Below are 19,231 nucleotides of genomic sequence, written 5' to 3' on the forward strand. Positions count from 1 at the left end.
ATTCATTACAAAAGACTAAAGTGCAGTCCATGGTCTTCAGGCCTAACCAGTATGCATGTTTTCAAACACATACTGAAACGAAGGAGGAGTCCAGAAGAAAGCAATGAAATGGAAAGATTTCTGATCCTAGAGGATTCTCTGATGTAGCAGAGAAAGGAAAACAAGAGAAGATGTCTAGAGATGAAATTTCATACATTCCAACTAGAAATGAAGTATGACAAAGTGCAGATGGTCAGCAGCAAAGGTGAATCATCACCGGGTAGCTCAGACAGGGCAGGAACAGGCTAGAATCACTGTCACTTTGAGCCTTAAAATCTGGTTTCTCTTTGTAAAAATCACTTCCATTCAATCAGAAGCTCTTGGTCCATGTAAAGGATCATAACTGAAGCTGCACCATCTGTGTTCAGATGGTTGTCATTCTGGTCTCGTCACCTGTGAAAGTTTCTACTTGCACTCTGCCCAGCAAGGCTCTCACTCCTAGCTCTAACTCTGACCCCAGTCCATTCCATATTAAGGGAAATCAGGAGCCCTTGCACTCCACAAGCTCTTGAATATCTGGCCCTAAATAAACCTGGGTTAGTGGAACAGGCTCTGTTCCAACGTAGTAGAGCTGGCACTGGGGAGAAGGGTGGAAGTGAATTTGCTCTAATGGAGCAACAGATCACATTGCCCTATTCACCTCCGGCTGCACAGATTGGCTTGTATAGCTGAGCCCAGAGGCCACAGAGGACCTTGGAAGAGTTGAGCTACTGTTTCAGACTGCCTGCAAACTCAGAGGAATGTCCTAAAAAAACTACCACAGATAGGGCTAAATGCCTCTCAGTCTAAAATGGAAGTGAAGACGATGGTGTAGGATGTGACCCTCCAAGCCCAGCCCACATGCCCAACTCCGTGAATGCCAAGCTGATCTGCACAATCTGGGAAGGTATGGCAAGAAAAAGGATCTGTCCCCGTCCTGGTAAAGGCCTTGCTCTCCTCTCCATGTGCTGTTTGTCCAAGAAAACTCAGAAGAATGATCAATCTCCAAAGGGATTTTCTGTAGCATTTGAGAGGCTTCAAAAACCCAGGGCAGAGGATGGAGGCTGCACCTCCTGTTCAGTGTGCCCAGGCCTACAGGCTCCAGCAATAGCTCAGAGCAGGAGCTGCCTGCATGTCCTCCCTGCTCCATTGCTGAGGGTCACTCAGCAGCAAGGAATGGATGGACAAGGCGAAGGCCGGACTCATCTGTGTCCAGATCTCAGTACCAGGGTAATTCACTGGCAGGAGAGAAAGAGTAACACTGTCAAGTGGCACCAGCAGCCCCTCAGCCTGCTTTGTGTATGCAGCAGGTGCACAGAGTGCTCCCACTCTCAGTAGGAAAACACTCAGCTTCAGGGCTCCTCCTGCAAAATCCCCATCAGGCCTCCCGAAGCAGAATCCCTCTCTACCCTCAACAGCATGAGCAGCAAGAGTCAGGGAGCCACACAATGAGTTGTCAGATAGCTCAGGAACAACAGGGGAGACTCACACCTGTGCACCTCAGACCTCCCATGCAACCCTTCACCTTCATCCTTCGCCTCCCTCCCCATACCTGACCCTGCCTTATGAGCCTTACCCATCTCTGTCTACAACTTCATTGCTATGATGATTATGTCCTGCTATGTTTGGCTTTGAATCAGCCTTTTTATACGTAACTAAGATCAGTGGGGAGCTACCCTGGCCCACCCCAGCACAATCAGCTGCGCCCCACGCAGAGCAAACCCACGTCAAGCAGAAGTTGTCTGCTGTTTCCAGCTTGAACTCACAGAACAGGAATGTGAATCAGATCCGATCTACTTCCTCTTCATTTAAAGACACAAGCTCTGCTCAGCAACCTGCAATGCCTCCCTAGAGCAACTATCTCCAAAATCTGATTTTTAGGCACTTCCCATATAAATTCCAGGGTAAAAACAACTTGGGGGGGGACTTTTTTTTCCCCCCTTTTAATATTCTCCTCCACAAAACTCACATCCTGCCCGAAACACTTCTAGCTGAATGGTTTGCTTACACAGGTGGCTGGTAGCAAGTTTCCCTAGGTTTATGTAAATTGTCTGTGCAGACAAGTGTCTAAATGGACTAGATGGAAATCCCTTCCTGTCTCTTCTCCAGAAGGAGAGACGTGAAAGTGCTGAAGCACAGACATGACCTCAGTGCCTGCAATGGAAGCTGTTCAGCATGGGCTGTGCATTGAGTGATGTAAGGAGCTAAGTTTGGACAGGAGAAGTCCCACACTGGGCGAACCTCATCGACAATTTTAGCTTATGAATGAGTAAGCAGAGGTATGTTCTCAGCCGAAACCACTGAAGTATGCGAGTGACATCACCAGCATGCGAGTGATAGAAGGGATGTGCTCAGAGCTCAGGCATCTCCCGAGTTATTTGCTATGCTGCTACTGTCAGAAAGTGGAACCGATCCACACTGCTCAGACAGGGACAGTTTTCCCCAAAACCCGTTGTCTTAAATCACAGAACTATGGCTGGGTGCCAAGTTTCAGACCAAAAAACAAAAGAAAACAAAACAAAAAAACCCAAATAAATCCAACACACAGATTACAATTCAGAAGCATCCCAGAGGACTTTTAACTGCCTGAAGTCAAACCTAGAAACAGCCTGACTGTTCAGTTAAATGACTGACTGAGCCCGATGAAAACCTGGGCATTGGGTCAGGAATGTGAAGCTGAAACATAGACTCTTGCTGCTGCTCTGCCTGGATAAAGGATTCACACAGCTCCCACATCCACGCAGCCTCTCCCTCCACATGCACATGGGGAGCCGGGGAAAGCACAGCACAGAGCCTTCATTGTTACTTGCCTTAGGAATTCTCTCTTTCCGCGCATGGCCTGAACTCTGTCTGTACCAGCCATTTGAATGTGGTGACGCAGCCTCCGCGCAGCAATGGAGGCCAGCTCCAGAAGCGAGTGCCTTTCTTCACTGAGGGAGAAATGAGGTGAAGGCAGTGAATCTTTGGTCCTCTTCATCATGCACACACATGGAAATGCACCAGAAGTGCATTTGCTGGGACACAGGCAGTACGTTAGCACTAAGAAGTCACCTGTGTCCCCTCATCACTGTACATCTCCTTGCACACCACCTGGCCTTGGCAATTTGACCGGGAAGAGGACAACACCTCAGTTGAGGTCTCATCACAACTGTGACAATTCCATCCTTACATCACAACAAGGGCGATGCTATGCGAGCGTCTTCCAGGCTAAAGGACCGTTTGGTGCCTCTAAGGGGTCTCTAAATATCAGCTGCAGTCCTCGTAGTAATACATCAGCCTCTCCAACACAGGATAGCAACAAGAGGCACCGTCTTTACAGTCACCTCTCTGAGCAGCCGTGGAGGCAGGCATGCTCAGCGCAGCCGCTCCATCCCTGCTGCCTGCATCACTGGGGCGAGACGCTGCCTCTGCTGCTCCCTGCCCAGCTCCTATGCAACCACGGGAAGCTGAGGAAGAGCAGGACAAGAGCTGAATGGGCAAATCGGAGGAGGACGAGGCAAGCCACACAGAGTGCCTACGCTCAGGAACAGTCGCAGCTTGTAGAGGGCAAGTCATGAAGTGGGCCTTTGCCACGCAGCTCCCAGGGGACCAGGGGAAAGGACCTGGGGGACAGAGGATGGTTGCAACTGCCTCTAGAGAGATCTCAAAGGAGCAGGACAGGGCAGATGATCTGTCTACACACTGGCTGGTTCCTGACTTATATAAAACCATATCAGGTCTGGTCACTTGCTTCTGACACAGAAATTGGGTTCACCTGAGCATTAAGAAGGCACAAGGTAGTAATGCAACAAAGCTTGTGGGCACCAGCATGTCACAGAAAGTCTCCAATCCTGCCCAAATCAGAACCACTCATTCCAGCAGGAGACAACTACAGGGATCACCAAGGAGACAGGGCCACTTGCCAGACCACTCAGGTTACTGTTTCCCAGAAAAACAAAACAAAACAAACAAAAAACCCTTAAGGAATAAACACAGTGAGCTTGATATTACAGTGGAGCTAAAAGTTGATCAAGAGCTACCTGCCATTGAAAGATGCTCTCGTTCTCTCTTTTTTCTCAGATGCACTTTCTCACCCCTTCTCTTTGCACTACCATTCGTGCTTGTCTGAGCTCTGAGCTCCCCTAAGCCATCTCGAGATAGCAAAATGCAGGAAAAATATCCCATCTCCTTTTTGGTAGGGTCAGCTTTCTATCACTCCTGTTCCTCAAACTGGCTCTCAGCAGGGTCAGAGGAGCAATGAAGGTAGCAGAAGTGAAGCAGAAGGAGCACATGGGGAGGACCAGGGGCTGGCAAGGAGCAATCTCACCCCTGTTGGCAACAGCCTTTAAGACTGGTGTTGCCGTATTGCAAAATCTCACCTAGAGCAAATCTACAATGCTGGCACCAACACAGGTGTTGGAACAGCTCAGTGTCACGCACTATCCAGGCAAACAGACTGAACTACTCTGCGGGCAGGCAGAGGAGAGTCTCCAGCCTTTCCATTTCTTTCTTTCTTTCAAAGAACACAAGGCACGAACCTTTACTTCTTACTATAATGATCACATCGAAATTAAAAGTCAAAAGCAAAATAACCTTTCCAGCACTGGGAGCTCCAAGGCTAATGTTCTGCTTTCTGTGACAGCTCTAACGATTTTGGTTAAAATACACGAGCACTTGCTTAGCAGCTGGACATGGCTCCTGCTTCCGAATCAGATAGGCAGTCAAACTGGCAGACATCCAATATTATTGTTATCAATGGCTATTTGGGAACCCAGCTCCAGTGAACATGGTGTTATCAGGTTCCTTTGATGGGCAAGTGCTCATGCAACAAGAATTACTGCAAGAGCCAAGGGTCAAGTGGGTCTTGCAGAATAACGTGTTCCCATGGCCACAGAGCATCATTCAGCAGCCAATATCAGACTCACCCTGGTTATATGTAGTTATACAGTGACAGTCTAGCAAGTGCCTTTAACCTTTTTGCATTAAAATATATATATTTTTTCCTTTTGAAAGGAGTGTGACTGACTTGACTCCCTCACAAGTATATTCAGGTTTTATCGCAGCACCACTTACAGCCATGAGCCCTTGTTGGGTCAGAAAAAGAGCTGGCAGTTGTAGCTGGGATTCTGCATGCTGGAGACATCTCCCCATTTCCCAGGCTTTCCAGTACGTGGAAACGCACATGTACTCGGAGAGGAGTTACTGAGTCCAGAGAGTGGAAGGGAAGAGGCCAGCAGTCTCCCACACCAGTTGCCAGCTGCTGGCTCACCCACAAACTATATACCATGCCAAAGCTCTTAAAAACACAAACTGAATTGAAACACTTTTGCTCATTTAAAAATCCAACACAATCTGGAGCTGGTAACAGGGATGCCCAAAGAACACAGTGGATGAATTTTGTCCAATATGCACGGACAACCAGGAAAACCGAAGGGTTACCAGAAGCATCCACCCACCCAAGTCCCAAGGGAAATAAAGCAGTTCAGCTATTTACAAAGATGCCAGTAACTGTAAAGCAGTAACTAAACCAACAGCCTGAGCAATGCTAAACATTTACCTACAGTTTTAAGAAAAAGTGGTAACATTAATTTCTGCAATCTTAGTCCACTGAACTAGTGGGGGAAAAACAGATGAGCAACTATTTACAGAACCTATACACACCTTGGAGGATAGGGAAAAGCCAACAAAGCTCACTTGGTAGAGTTATGACTATCAGAAGAACTACCTGCAATCTGAGGTGGCAAATGATCAGCCTTGGATTTGAACAGGTCAGTGACTCTGCACTAGCTCCAGCCCCTTCTTGGGGTACTTCTCTTTACTTTGTAATCTTTGCTATTGCCCTTAGGATCTCATTCCCTACCAACACAACAGAGTACTGCAGCTCCTACTGATCCCCCTTCCCTGCGGGGAGCTTCACACACTTGCCAAAAGTACTCAGAGAGGAGACATATCTGCCCTCTCTCCAGCCTCACAAGTTCTTTATTTAAATGAACTTCCCTGTTTCATGAAGTTATGGAGATCTGGAACTTGCACACACTGTTGTACCACAGCACTAGATTCCAATAGCAGATCTCATCTGTGTTTTCCTGTCCACCTAGTTGAGTAACTAGTTCTGCTAGGAGGACAATAAATAAATATACAGATGAGGTCAAACGCTCACAAACTCAGACTCTGTGTTTGCAGAGATCAGAATCAGGGCAAACAGGTTTTGCCTTGGACAACACAGTCAGATAAAAACCCTATGAGAGCAGTTATTGGGACCAGAAGGGGACTTAACCTTAGAAGGTAGAGATTTTCCTTTTTCCCCCTGAACTTTGAGGAAACTAGATAAGACAGTTCAGAAAAACACATTGTATTTTTCAGCATATTGAGGCATCAGGATAAGCAATAAGAGTTAAATACAGCTGCTGGAATTTAAGTTACCTTCACACCAGCAGAAAAATAACTACCTACATAAGCCCCTCCTCAAACCCTTGGCTCAGGTGAAATCAAGAAATATGTTTTCAAAGCAGCCCTGATGTACAGAAGTGCTGAAACGCCTTAGAGTTAAAAATCACAATCACAGCTTTTATCTCTCAGAGAAGGAGGGAAGCAAACAAGCAGAACAGACTCTCAGGAGCCACTGCTCAGACTGAATGATTTCCATGCAGCTGCTGTTCTAATGCTGCTCTCCAGAATTACATACTCCCGGAATAAGCCATGGCACAATTTGGAAATCAAGTGGTTTTCAAAAATCACTATAATTCTGAAAGATTTTGCTTTGAGATAACTACTGTGACATAATCTCACCATAACAAATGGATTTCTTGCAGACCAAGAAAACCTCGTACACAGACTGCATTCCCTTCGCCATTGAGCTGTACTGTTTATTTTGGAGCATGAATAGGTGCTGCTGGAAGATGCAGGAGAAGTTTTCTGTTCCAAAGCAACTGCAGCACTGGCAGCAGCAGAGGAATCCAGCTAAAAAAAGGAGTTTGGTCACTTTGCCACAGCCTGGATGTCTCTGCTGACACTGCCAGAAACAGCGTTCCTTCTAGAGTTCAGTTTCTTTTGGGAAGGGAGTGCTTACCCACATGAAACAGGCTGACATTTGAGTCAGCTGACAGATGACAGGCCCTGCCATACTGAACCATGCCTGAAGAAGGTGGGTAAAAGCCTCCATGGGCATGCCAGCTCCCTGCTGGACTGCCCATCTCCACTTACCGCCATGTACGGTCGGCACCCTGCATCTCTTGTTTTGGCAATGGAGTCCACAAGTTGTCCACTAATGCCAAAGTCACAGAGTTTAATATTTCCATTTCTGTCCAGAAGAATATTGGAAGGTTTGATGTCTGTAAGAGAAATAAATTTAAACTGATAAGTCACGGCTGGAGGTTTCTATTCCAAAAACAGCAGCTGCAGAGAATCAACACCAGTAGTGATTACTGTGTGCTGCCTGTCTCTTAGTGTGGGGTGGGTATCAACTGGATGTGTTCACCACAGGTGTCTAAGGTGTCTGCCCAGGAACAACAGGAGGTGGAGCTAACCCCCTATCACAGAATCACAGAACAGCTGGAGTTGGCAGGGACCTCTGCAGACCATCTCGTTGAATCCTCCTGCCCAAGGATGTCACTTCCCTGTAGGTAGATGTAGACATCCAATTCATCCTCAAAATCCCTCTGCAGCCCGCTCAACACGGCTGTGTGCAGCCACTGCTACTCCACTTGCAATGAGTGGTCAGAGGGGAAATTTGGAAACAATGAACAGCAGTACTAGTCTGGAAATGCTAGCACATCCCTACTCTCTTCTCTTTTCTCTGATTGAATGGGAAATATACCTGTGCCACTTCATACCCCAATTCTGATCACTGGTTAGTATGGAAAACCTCTGATCAAAGAGGTAATGAAACATCTGCCTAACCACTAGGCTCACATTTGTGCAAAATCTGTAGTGCTCCCTTAGTGCTCCATTCATTTTAGTACAGATGCTAAAGACATTTTGACTTGAAACAAAGGCCATTTAAAATTCTCACAACTATTCTTGTAGGCAATAAAAAAAAAGACATAAACTTACCTCTGTGAATGATTTTCAAGTTTTCTTTTAAGTGGTTTAGTGCTTTCACAGTCTAGGAAAGAAATACAGATGAAAAATAAGCTAGTGTCATAAGAATACTATGATTATTAAACTTTTGGACCATCAAGAATTGTGTTTAGGGGAAGAAAATTAAAGGTATTAAGATATCAATCCTGTAATATGTCATATAATAAAGTAATTTTCTTGCAATTTTTCATACAAACAGAGGTGATATAAAAGAGGGTATGTGTTTAAATAAGACACATACCACTTGTTGCAACCTGGAAAGATTAAATTTTGGAAAAGGAGAACAAGAGATGAAGTTGAACAATTCCTGATGTTAACCATCTTTAGGAATAACTTATTTCAAGTCCTATGCTGTATTTTTAAGTAGGTAACAAGGTCCCTGTTCTGCCATTCTCATTCTACTGGCCAAGTACCAGCTATTCATTTCAGTATTGTGAAGAGCAGCAGAGGAGCCTGTTCTGCTTTACCTGTTTGCCATCAAATGGAAGAGACACCAGAGAGCCTTATTTCACAGGACTATTCTAAAAACACTGGAAGTTCATCATTTTCATTCATGAAAATGAATGAAAGGAAGGGTGAAGACGGTTTTGTCCCAGTATCTGGCCCTGAGCAGAACTTGCCCATATCCTTTCAAGGACTTGCTGAGCACTTCCCAATCACTCTGAGAACTCATGACATCAATTTGTTGTGGCATTCGCGTTCTGGAGCTGATAGAGAAAGAGTTTGTGGCATCTGCCATCAACACAGCATGAGTCCAGCACTCCCTCACATATTCCTCAGATACTTCTGAATACTACTTCACTTCTGCAAACCTTCACCTTCCAGAGCCCTTGAGGAACTAATTCTTTTGGCTTGGCCTAGGTTTTTTATTGGACCAGGAAAGTACTTCCAGGTTAAGTCAAGAAAACATCAACAAGTTTCTTCACCTGCTGAAGAACACACTTCTTTTGACAGCCTTTGTTCAAGGCCACTAGAAGTTTCTCTGGACTGGAGTGGACCAGCATCCCTGTAGAAATCCAGTGGACGCAATAGATCTTTTTAGGCAGTAGCAGGACAAAGGTTTCATCACACCTTTCAACACCCATTCCTCCACAGCCAAAAAAACAAAAGTGCGATTTGCAGGGCCAAAACTTGCCCTTGTGTTTACACAACCAAGGGTCCATTTTTGCAAAGCCAAGTTTGATTTTACAGGGCTACTGAAAGGCACCCACACTTAGAAACTGTTTCTTTAACATACATGGCTATGCTGAGTACAAAACAGCCAAATGCCAGAGGATCTAGGACTGACAGTACCCCCATGTAGCAAATTGTTGGGATTCTGGAAATGGGGAAAAGTTCTCTTTATGGACTGGTTACAGTCCCCAGCACCTGCTTCTCCATCATTCAATATACTATGGGACAGTTAGAGTATACTCAAGGATCATTAAAACCATGATGCAATACGATGACAGCAATTCTACTGAATGCAGGTCAGCCAGCTTCCTCACAAGCAAGTGAAAGAGATCTGAATGTTTTCAAGTTATCTTCAAAAAATGTATAAAGAAGAACAAAATACTCACAGCTAAAGTGATTTTGCCTAAGATTTCTTCTGGAATAACATCATCTAATACACTATATACATATTTGTAAAACTTATCAAACGAGGTAGACATGAGCTCCATACAGATCCAACAGTCACCCTAGAAAAAGAAAAGAATCTCTGTTACTGTCAAGCTAAAATAATAAACAAAAATCCAGAGAATATAAAGAGATCCCTTGAATCCAGTCAACCACCTAAACAAGCAACATACATTTGACATGAAAGATTAAATTAATCTTGACTAATTTTAGCAATCTGTTCAGCAGCTACTCTGAACTAGTCAGCGAGGGCAATGGAAGAATCACCCCTACACATACCTCTCCCCCACTCCCATTTACCAACGGAAAAGTCTAGACAGCCAGCTTAGACTTGACATTTAATATAAGATGTCTGAAGTTAGATGAATCCAAACCTCAAAACCTGTCTGGCTTTCAAGAAGATTGAAGGCACACTGAGACACTACCATACACGATAAGACTAAAAAAAAATTTCTTGTAGTTTATGGCAACCCTACAGAGGATGTTTCATACAAGACTAAGAGAGAGGATACGGAAAAGAGAAAATGAAAGTAAATCCAAGTATGAGCTATCTTCATTTTTGATTTACGTTTTTACAATTAAAGAATTTAAAGGCAGACAATTATAAAACATACAAGTATCTTTGTTCAATCAAAATCTAAACTAAAACCATCACAGGAGAATAACATGCCTTTTTTTCAAACTCTATCCTGAGATCTGTGAATCTACCCACACACTGTGGAGTTGCTGGGCATGACAAATAGATCTCTAAATGTGATCTACAAAAGGATTTCATCTTTTGCTTTAATATGTATCTCGCATACGGTGAAGACCAGCTTATCCATGGATTAATCTTAATTATTTCAATTTTTTTGAACATTTTATTTACAGCTGAGGACAACATATGGCTTTGTGTGAGCTATTCCTGGTGGATTCTAAAGTACTTAAGGCAATTCTTCATTGTCACAAATCCTACAACAACAGAACCAGAACTGTTTTTCAACAGAAACTACATATTCTTTTACACGCTGTATTATAATGAGTGTTAAAATGGCATTAACTGTCAGATAGTAAGTGTAGAACTGAGATGACTAATCTGGTTGTCGTACTCTGGGTAACCCACACCCAAAACACTTCTGTAAAGAGCAATGCCTAGTGTAGGCAACACTGCCCTCATCTACTTGGGTGATTTGGATTACAGGACTAAGTTTCTGGTTATGAGTAAGCTCCATGCTCTTGTGATACAAGAAGTAACAAATATAGAAGAGATTTCCCTATACAATTACCCTGTAGAAGGTAGATTTTTTCCTGATTGGACAAAAAACAAACCAACCAAGCTATTTGTTAATACATGGAAAAGAAATTAGAAGGAAACTAGAATACAAACAGTCTGAAGGTGCAGCAAAGCCCAGTGTTCCCACCTAGTACACCTCAAGTCACTTTTGTTTGAGGCAATTTCCTGGTGTTTGCAGTAGCCAGGAGGAATTCTAAACTTTCACTCACATGATTAAAAAAGCTTGTAGAGCCACAGGTTTTAAGAGCAAAAAGGGATTTTGGGCTCACTGAGAATGACCTCCTGTGAAACACAAGCCAAGGAACTTAATCGGCCAAGACCCTGCCTCCAGTCCAAATGCTTGGTTTAGTCGGAACAGAACCGCCCACAAAAGGTGCTCTCAAATAATGTTTGCTTGCACACTGTGGTGCTAAGCATCAGCGGAAGCACTGGTAGCACCCAGCTCTGTGCTGCGTTACTCGCACACGTGGGAAAGTGGTTTCAGCAATGCAGAGAGCAAACTGCTATGAAGCACCTCATGTGCCGCTAGCATTATGTATGTCACTGGTTCAGAACTGGTTGTCCTCAGTGATGATGAATCCAACACGACCTCTTGTCAAAGGAGTTATGCCGCCTTCGAGAAGATACACTTACCTATTTTGAAAAGAGGTTACCAGATTCTCTAGGAAGGACTGAGACTCTGCTGCGCTAGCTGGGTAAGAAGACCCTAGAATCAGAGCCATGGGAGGCTCCATTTTACACTGCTCGTTTGGTACCAGGTTTTTCATTTCAGCACACGGTAGAGCAGGATCTAATGTTACCTATCTAAGGGAAATGGCTGCTACAAGCCTGAACCTAGAAAACATGCATTTCACCTGGAACAACACAAAAGCAACTGCTTGAAGAGGCACCATGCCGGAAACGGTGGCAGAGAAACCACAGAGAAAGAGACAACTGCAGCATGGGGGGAAGAGGACATTTCAAATAACTGACATGAAACATGGAGAAAGGAGCAAGGAAGGATCAGGCTGCTGGAGAAAGAAAACAAATTGGCTATGCATAAGTTTGGCTGAGAACCTGTCCAAATTTAAACTGTAGAAATGAAGTTAGGCAATGAATGCAGAACCCAGTTTCTCTTTCCAGCACTGGCAACAAATCCAAAGTGCAATTGCTGCATTTCATATTACCAATAGTGGCTCAGAGAAGGGGAAGTGGATTCAGTGTTAGTGATGTATATAAATCAAGTGGAACTAGAATCACAACTAACCGTTAGGAACCATCTATAATGAAAGCAAGCATGAAACTGTTCTACTGTAAAATCAGTTAAGATATTATTACTGTTTTGACCAGGCTTACATGAAAATTTGGTACTGCGATATATTCCTGTGTTATTGTACTGAGACTATGGATGACTGGGTTCATGTGAGAATGCCAGAACACTATTGACTGTCTGCAGTCTTGCATATATGTCCAGTGGCACTAATATTGTGAGCATCTTCAGTTACCCAGGTTACAGCAGGTGGTGTTACAGCAAAAGGGAACCAAAGTTGAACAGTAGGCAACCTGGTTAGAGCTGTTGTAACAAAAGCTTCAGAAAATATTATGCAAGTCTGCAGGGATGTGATGTGTGTGTTACTAAACAGTCTAATAAATACATAAATTGTTGTCCAATGTTAATTTAAGTATTTAAAAAAAGAAAAAAGCAATTTCATTGCACATGATAAAAAGCACCAAGGGAAAAAAAAAGCAAGACTTCCTTTACTCAGTCTCCTGAAGTGGTACATGCCATATAGAACTCTCAGTGAGGGAATTTATTGATTTAGTAATATAAAAATCTACCTGATCAGCATGAATTCCTGTCAGCAAGATCAACTGTAAGAAAGATGACAGATCTTTTCAATTTTGCAGCATCATTAAAGCTGATGGTAAGATTCAAAATTCTACAGGTTCTTATCCCTTTTTGGGACTTACAAAGACTTACCTATTGGCAAACTTGCTAAATTTTACTGAGAACAAAGAGAAAGACTGGCAGGGATGACTGAGTAGCAGTCACTCAGTCCCCTTTCTTAACAAACACAGAGTAGTGCTGGTGTGCATGGGAATGTGCTGCTTCACCTTGAAATACGAAGACAAAATTGTCTTAATGAAAGTTTCTCTTCAATTTATGCTTCTACATCAGGTTGATTTTTGATTACAAAATGATGAAGGAGGCATCTTAATTTTTTCTTCCAGTTACAGTTGTTCTTCCAAAGAATATATTTTAGTTCTTACTGCACATTAAATTACTAGTTGCTAATGTGTGTCTTGTAAGCATTCCAAAAAATATCTAGGAACACCCTGCACTTAGTTTTTCATTCAAAATATTGCTACACATGTTCCAAGACACGCACAAAAACTGTTTCTGAACCAGTAACTGGGATGCTCCAACTTCCAAATGCAGTATCCCGAGTTCCCAGTCAACAACTGGGCATGTCACACAGATACCAACACTGCAGATTTACTATGTTAGGGCATTACAGGGAACAGGCAACCTTTTATGAAGAAGAAGAAACTTTTTATTGCATCTATACTAACAAGAGAGAATCAAGAATCTCATCGTTTATACCACACAGAGGACACTTTTCCTAGGGACCAAGGAGTGTTCTCCGGGGCACATGCCTTGAGCTATGTCAACACAGCCAAAATTTTCCATAGGGGAGAGTGCCGCCAGAGAAATGCTTCAGAGCAGCTCCATTACAAACCATAAGTGGTCTTAGTCAGATGGAAGACTGCTCTCTAAGGTACCAAAGGTAGACGAAGATTTTGAAATAACATCTACTGCAGATTTAAGAAATTATTTGGATGGTGTGTCCTATGTAGACACTTAGATGCAGTCCCTCCTCTTGAAAGTCTTTGTAAATGCTAGCACTTATCCTGAAGATCATACTTATTTCAGGTATGTGACAGACATCTCAGAGAGACAGGACAATCCTGTCTCTGACTGAATAGGCAGCCTACAGGAAGCATTTATTCTGCTACTGTTTCTTTTTCTAGTTGTGGTTCTGCCCTGTCTCAGAAAATCTAAGCTGACTATCATTCTCTCTTTTTTTGGAGGCTTTTATGCAGTATGGAATTTCATGGAATATTTAATTCTTTATGGAATTTTAATATTTCACCAACCAAAAGAGAGTTTCTTAAGAAACCTCCAAAGGATTCCTAACTGTTGAAAACTCATGTACATCTTATAGCCTTGAACTGAGTTTTATCTGGTCAAAACCCCAGGGTGGGCTTTTAAACACTGCTTATGGGAGTTGGGAATAGCATAGCAAATATTTGAGGAAACTAATGTATGTAACATGAAAATAATTTTCAAGGCACTGCAAATGCTGTTCCAAACCATCCTCCTGTGGGTCACTCAAGATGAGCAGGCATCAGTAGTGAAGGGAGCGAAAGCACCGTATAATAATTGACCAAGGATACATCAACACTTCACAACAACGTCAGCCATACGTGACTGACACGTCCATGCTAGCTCTTCCTGGTACCAGCAGAAGCTCACCATAGGCTAGTATGCCTGGATTCCTGGGCAGATTTTGCAGCTTGTAATGAATTTTGCATGGATGAAATTCATCAATTATTGAGCTGGTTAGTTTAAACTTAGCTCAGCTATGCTTGCACTATGTAGGAGTCACTGCTGAGATCCCAAGTCAGACAAAGTTAAGAAAAGCAACGGGAAGAGTTGCTTTAAAAGAGCAAAGAGTGTGGTTATGGTAACTGACCACTCTCAATTTTAAGTCTGAGAGGTACTGTCTAAAACTGGATTAGCTGTAAAGCCTCCAGTAGACACACAGAAAGATAATTTTTTTTTTTCCTCAGAGCTCTCAGCTCTCCAAACACTCACTGAAAAGAGCTTCCCAGTTACCCAATGCAGAGGTATGGCTCAGAGATGGACAGTCCCATATTCTCACTAAAAGAAAGTGACTCAGGTGAATTCTTTGTAAAAATCCTAGCAATCTTCTTTTTTCTAGGGAATGTTACTTAAAGATGCAAGTATCTTTAATACTCACAACTAGCATGCATTAATTTAAGAGGTAACAAACTGACAAGACTAACCAGAACCTCTTCAAAATAGATCTCTCCTGACTGATAACTTGTAGAGAGTTCTGTGTGCATTTACATGAGTCAAGGGTCTCAGTGGCACAGTACGAAAACAGTAACTGACTTCCTAAAGCACTGAATCCATTCATTCCTCTATAGCCACTTTAACCAGGAATAATAGCATAATTGTCCCTTCTGGCTTCTACACTTTCCTCCAGGCCTGTCTCCTCCTGATCCTCCTCATTCCCCATCCTTTAACGGATAAAATTTTTCTTTTTTCACCAGGTTGTGGGCATCAAAATGATCCCAAGTGCCACATGTCAAGAAACTAATGCCCAAGGATACTTTTCATTACTAAAAAAAGGGGTTGATTTTTTCTACCCAGGATCTTTGGAGAACCAAGAATATAGAGCAATCCACTTAATAGCTATGTTAGCGGAACAAAGGGTGCTGTAACATCACCAAGAGGTGCAACACGGTGAGATGAAGGACATAGCTTCCACAGCTCCAGCAACAAGAGCAAGAGTAAGTAGAGGACTCTGTCATGGAGGACCTGGAGGACCTGATTCTGGCATGTACACTATACAGCATCAGTGTGATGATGCCCCCTACTTCATGCAAAGGCTGCAACTCTGTCTCCTGGGACTTTTCCAACATTGTTCCTGTTTCAATAAACAGCTAATTAATCTCATCTAATGGGTGCCTAAGAATTCAAAGAAAGTTTCATGCCTGGCAATCAAGTTATAGTTTTCACATTGTTACATATTACATTATATACATATACATACATACATACAAAGTAACAGAGGGAGGGCCCATACGGTTGAAGAACAGGGAACAAAGAAAATGGGTTAAGATGCTCCCTGATGAGGTACAAACAGCATCAGTTCACAAAGAAGACCCATTCCCACGTCAAGTTCCCCTGAAGTGTGATGGTAGTGACTGACTGTCAGGCCCCAGTCTGGCTTTTGTGAATCAATGGTATAGATACAGTTTATGTCATCTAGTTATTTTTCAAGAGAAGATTTCCAAATTGACAGAACTGTCAGAGAGAATGCAGCATTTTAAAACTTTCCCTATCAGAAAATGCCTGCTGAACAAATGAGCCAGAATACAGTAAGGGAATACAACAAGGGAAACATACCCTTTCATACTCATAGACCAGATAATGTGCAAAGAAAAACAGCAGCTAGTAGGTCTCTGTCTTCCTCCTTCTCTTGGGTAGTGTCCTGCAATTAGGCTGAAGTGGTGGAAAACGGCAAGTCTGCATGTCTATTCCCCTACAATGTGTGAGCCTCAACACCAGAGCAAGTACAGGAGGAGGAATAATCTACACCTACAGAAGAGCTACAAGAGCTGCTGTTCTCTGGAGGAAGAGGAAGCAGTAACCAGGTTTTGACATTCATCCTGAACATAACTCTTGCTCACTCTTGCTCTTGCAAATGGACCAAAGGTTTGCAATACAGTGCTGCCTACCATTGCTATATTCCAATTCTTGTGCCTGTATTAAAAAGCCTCAGCTCAGCTTCATGACTAGCCTCCAAGCATGGCTTAAGACTGTCCAGGCTCTGTGGAGAAGGCCAACTTCCAATTGTTTTTCCCAGTCATTCAAAGCTAGACAACAATAGGAATGGCTGGGAAAAGTGCAAGGAGGAGGCACCATTATACCTTCCGTGGCCCTGCAGCATAATATTGCCTTTAAGTATGGATATAAATTAACACAATAGTTAGATGCTAAAACAGTTGCAGACATGCCAGCGATTAACACCATATTCCTGGCCATGAACATAGCTAAACTATGTTAAGATTAACTGTGATCAGCTTATATAGCTTTCAATCTGTAATCTTGGTCTTCACTGGTATAAATCATGGAAGCATTATACTGAATAACTCTCTCTACAGCATATGATATGCATGTGTATAAAAGGGCCAAGCAAAATTATAGTCCCTAGGCTAGCTATTGCAGATACAGTGTTGTTCTTTCAAGAACAGTCACGAAATTTGGTATCTGCCCCAAAAGGATAGAGCAGAACTGTAGGAGATGCCCAGAATGACAAGAAAGATGATCAAAAGTCTGGAACGGGTTCCATGTAAGACACAGTAGGCTAGAACTTGTCAGACTGGAGGAGACATGACAGAAGGGGAAGACGACAAAGTCCATGAAACCCTCAGTGGCCTGGAGAGAATGGATAATGGTCAATTGTTTGCTGCCTCTTCAAATACAAAAACTAGAGGTACCACTCAAAACTAGCAGAATGTAAATTCAAAATAAACCAAGGTGGCAGGACAACAAGCAGTAGCATCTCTCAGAGAACACCATGGATGCAAAAAAATGTCCATGTATTTAAGAGGAAACTGAATGTTTTCATGGAAAAGAAATCCATTAAGAATCCATTAAGAATTACACAGATACTACACCTAGCTCTGAAGACACCCACTGCATATGACCAAAGGCTTAGGGGAAGTATCACATATGCTTCTGTAAACAAATACTTTGGGCCATTGCCAGAGACAGGACACAAGGCTAGCAGTTCTGGTCTGAACCACTGTAGTTGCCCTTATATTCTGATGTATCTGCAGACACAAACCACTCTGAGGAAGAGGCATGTCAGTCAGGAGTCTCTTGACACAGCCTCGGTACAGTATGAACGTCAGATAAGCTTATGAGGAACTGTGGCTACTATCACAGCAGCACCTTTGTTACAGGGATGTTGAGTTTGGGCAGAGCTTTCATAAGGTTGTATCTGATAACAGCTCAAATAAAGCATGTTTGTGTCTGAACGCTGTGTCGGAGAGTGGCACACACCCAGTCAGCAAAGGCTCTGCTTGGGAGAGCCACAAACCCAGGAGCTCATCAAAAGGAGAGAATGGCAGGAAGGAAGGAGTGACTGACACATGCAGACAGACATGGCAGTGAGTGGGAACAGCATGTGTTTAGCAGCACTCAGACATCTGGGTTGCTTGGTTAAATATGCTTGATTAAAAGTGGAAGCCTAAAAATACTAACACAAATTAACTTTCTCCTCCTCACTGCAAGTGGAAAACTGCAAAAAAAAAATTAGCAAAAAACAAACTGTGCTATGAATGAAGCAAATTTGGAGTGCCCACCTCTCTGAAGAGTGCGCCATAAAACTGAACAATATACGGGCAGTCACTGCTTCGCATTACTACATCAAGGTCCATCAGAAGCTGCTTCTGTTCCTTTTCATCCACTGTCGACCGAATTCTCTGAAAGAGGAAGATTAGCAGAGACTTTATCACTTACATGCCATTACTGTACTTCAGAACCACTTCTGGAGAAACATGCCAGGGACCCCAAACCCAAAGCTGAGCACACAATCCCCAAGGCATGCTCAAACACACTCTAGAGAATTAAACCATGTCCTCAAATAAGAAAAGACCTGCAACTGAGAACCCCTAAGGCCATTTAATTCAGCCTGTAAAATCTCTGATCAAATTTTACTCTAGTGAGCATTTTCACTTTCAGATGAAACGTCAGAATTAAATTAAAGCCCAGAGATTTCATTGAAACCTACAGCAAAACAATACATTCAGGTTTTCTTTTCAAAATGAATTCCCACATAGTTATTATCCATGTTAGATGGGACCTGAAGACAGTTTTGAAATCTAACCAAGAAATACTATGTTTAAAATTACTAAGGAAAGCACGGAAGGTAAAGAGGTTCCCTCCACCATGCCTACACTACATTGGTGCATGTGCTCGTTGCTAATCTCAGATCAGAAGGTCTTCATGGGGCAGAACATGTCTGGCATGGTGAAAAGGGACCATTACATAACCCAGAGAAGACACTGCTCTGGTAATTTTAAAGAGGGGGCCAACAGTCCCAGGAGCTCTTCTCATAAAAACTAACTATGAATTCTTTACCTAGCATTGGCCTAGGTAACATTAACAACATACAAAGGCCTGTGTTTGAATAATTTTATCTTCCTAAAACATTAAGAAGGATTAAACAAGACCACCTCATTAACACCCCAGTTTGAGAGGCAGGGGAAAACACACTTTCTCCCATAATAATAATAATAAAAAAAATTAAAAACCCTAAGTTATTTACTTTTCAAAGGCTACAGTAACACTGAAATGGCTCAAATCTGAAAGACACAGTTGTCATGGAAATAATCTCCAATGGAGGACATTTTAGCACCACATCCCAGAAAAGTCTGATTTAGGTTGGAAAGAAAAATGCAAGC

The 19,231-nt window shown here is 42.9% G+C and overlaps 1 protein-coding gene across 2 annotated transcripts in view; it reads right to left on the bottom strand.

The window, feature by feature from the left end:
- MAP2K4 (mitogen-activated protein kinase kinase 4) overlaps positions 1-19,231 on the bottom strand; it is a 68,534-nt gene that overhangs the window by 19,487 nt on the left and 29,816 nt on the right. For both annotated transcript variants that reach the window (XM_026075720.1, XM_026075719.1), the window contains exons 2-5: positions 18,131-18,250; positions 9,636-9,755; positions 8,050-8,101; positions 7,201-7,328 (exon numbers count right to left, since the gene is read on the bottom strand). In XM_026075720.1, coding sequence (XP_025931505.1) covers positions 7,201-7,328; positions 8,050-8,101; positions 9,636-9,755; positions 18,131-18,205 — 375 coding nt within the window. In that variant the 5' untranslated portion in view covers positions 18,206-18,250. The remainder of the gene's footprint in view (positions 1-7,200; positions 7,329-8,049; positions 8,102-9,635; positions 9,756-18,130; positions 18,251-19,231) is intronic.

This window comes from Apteryx rowi, unplaced genomic scaffold, assembly GCF_003343035.1.
Source record: "Apteryx rowi isolate R43461 unplaced genomic scaffold, aptRow1 scaffold_41, whole genome shotgun sequence".
Classification (NCBI taxonomy): Eukaryota; Metazoa; Chordata; class Aves; order Apterygiformes; family Apterygidae; genus Apteryx; species Apteryx rowi.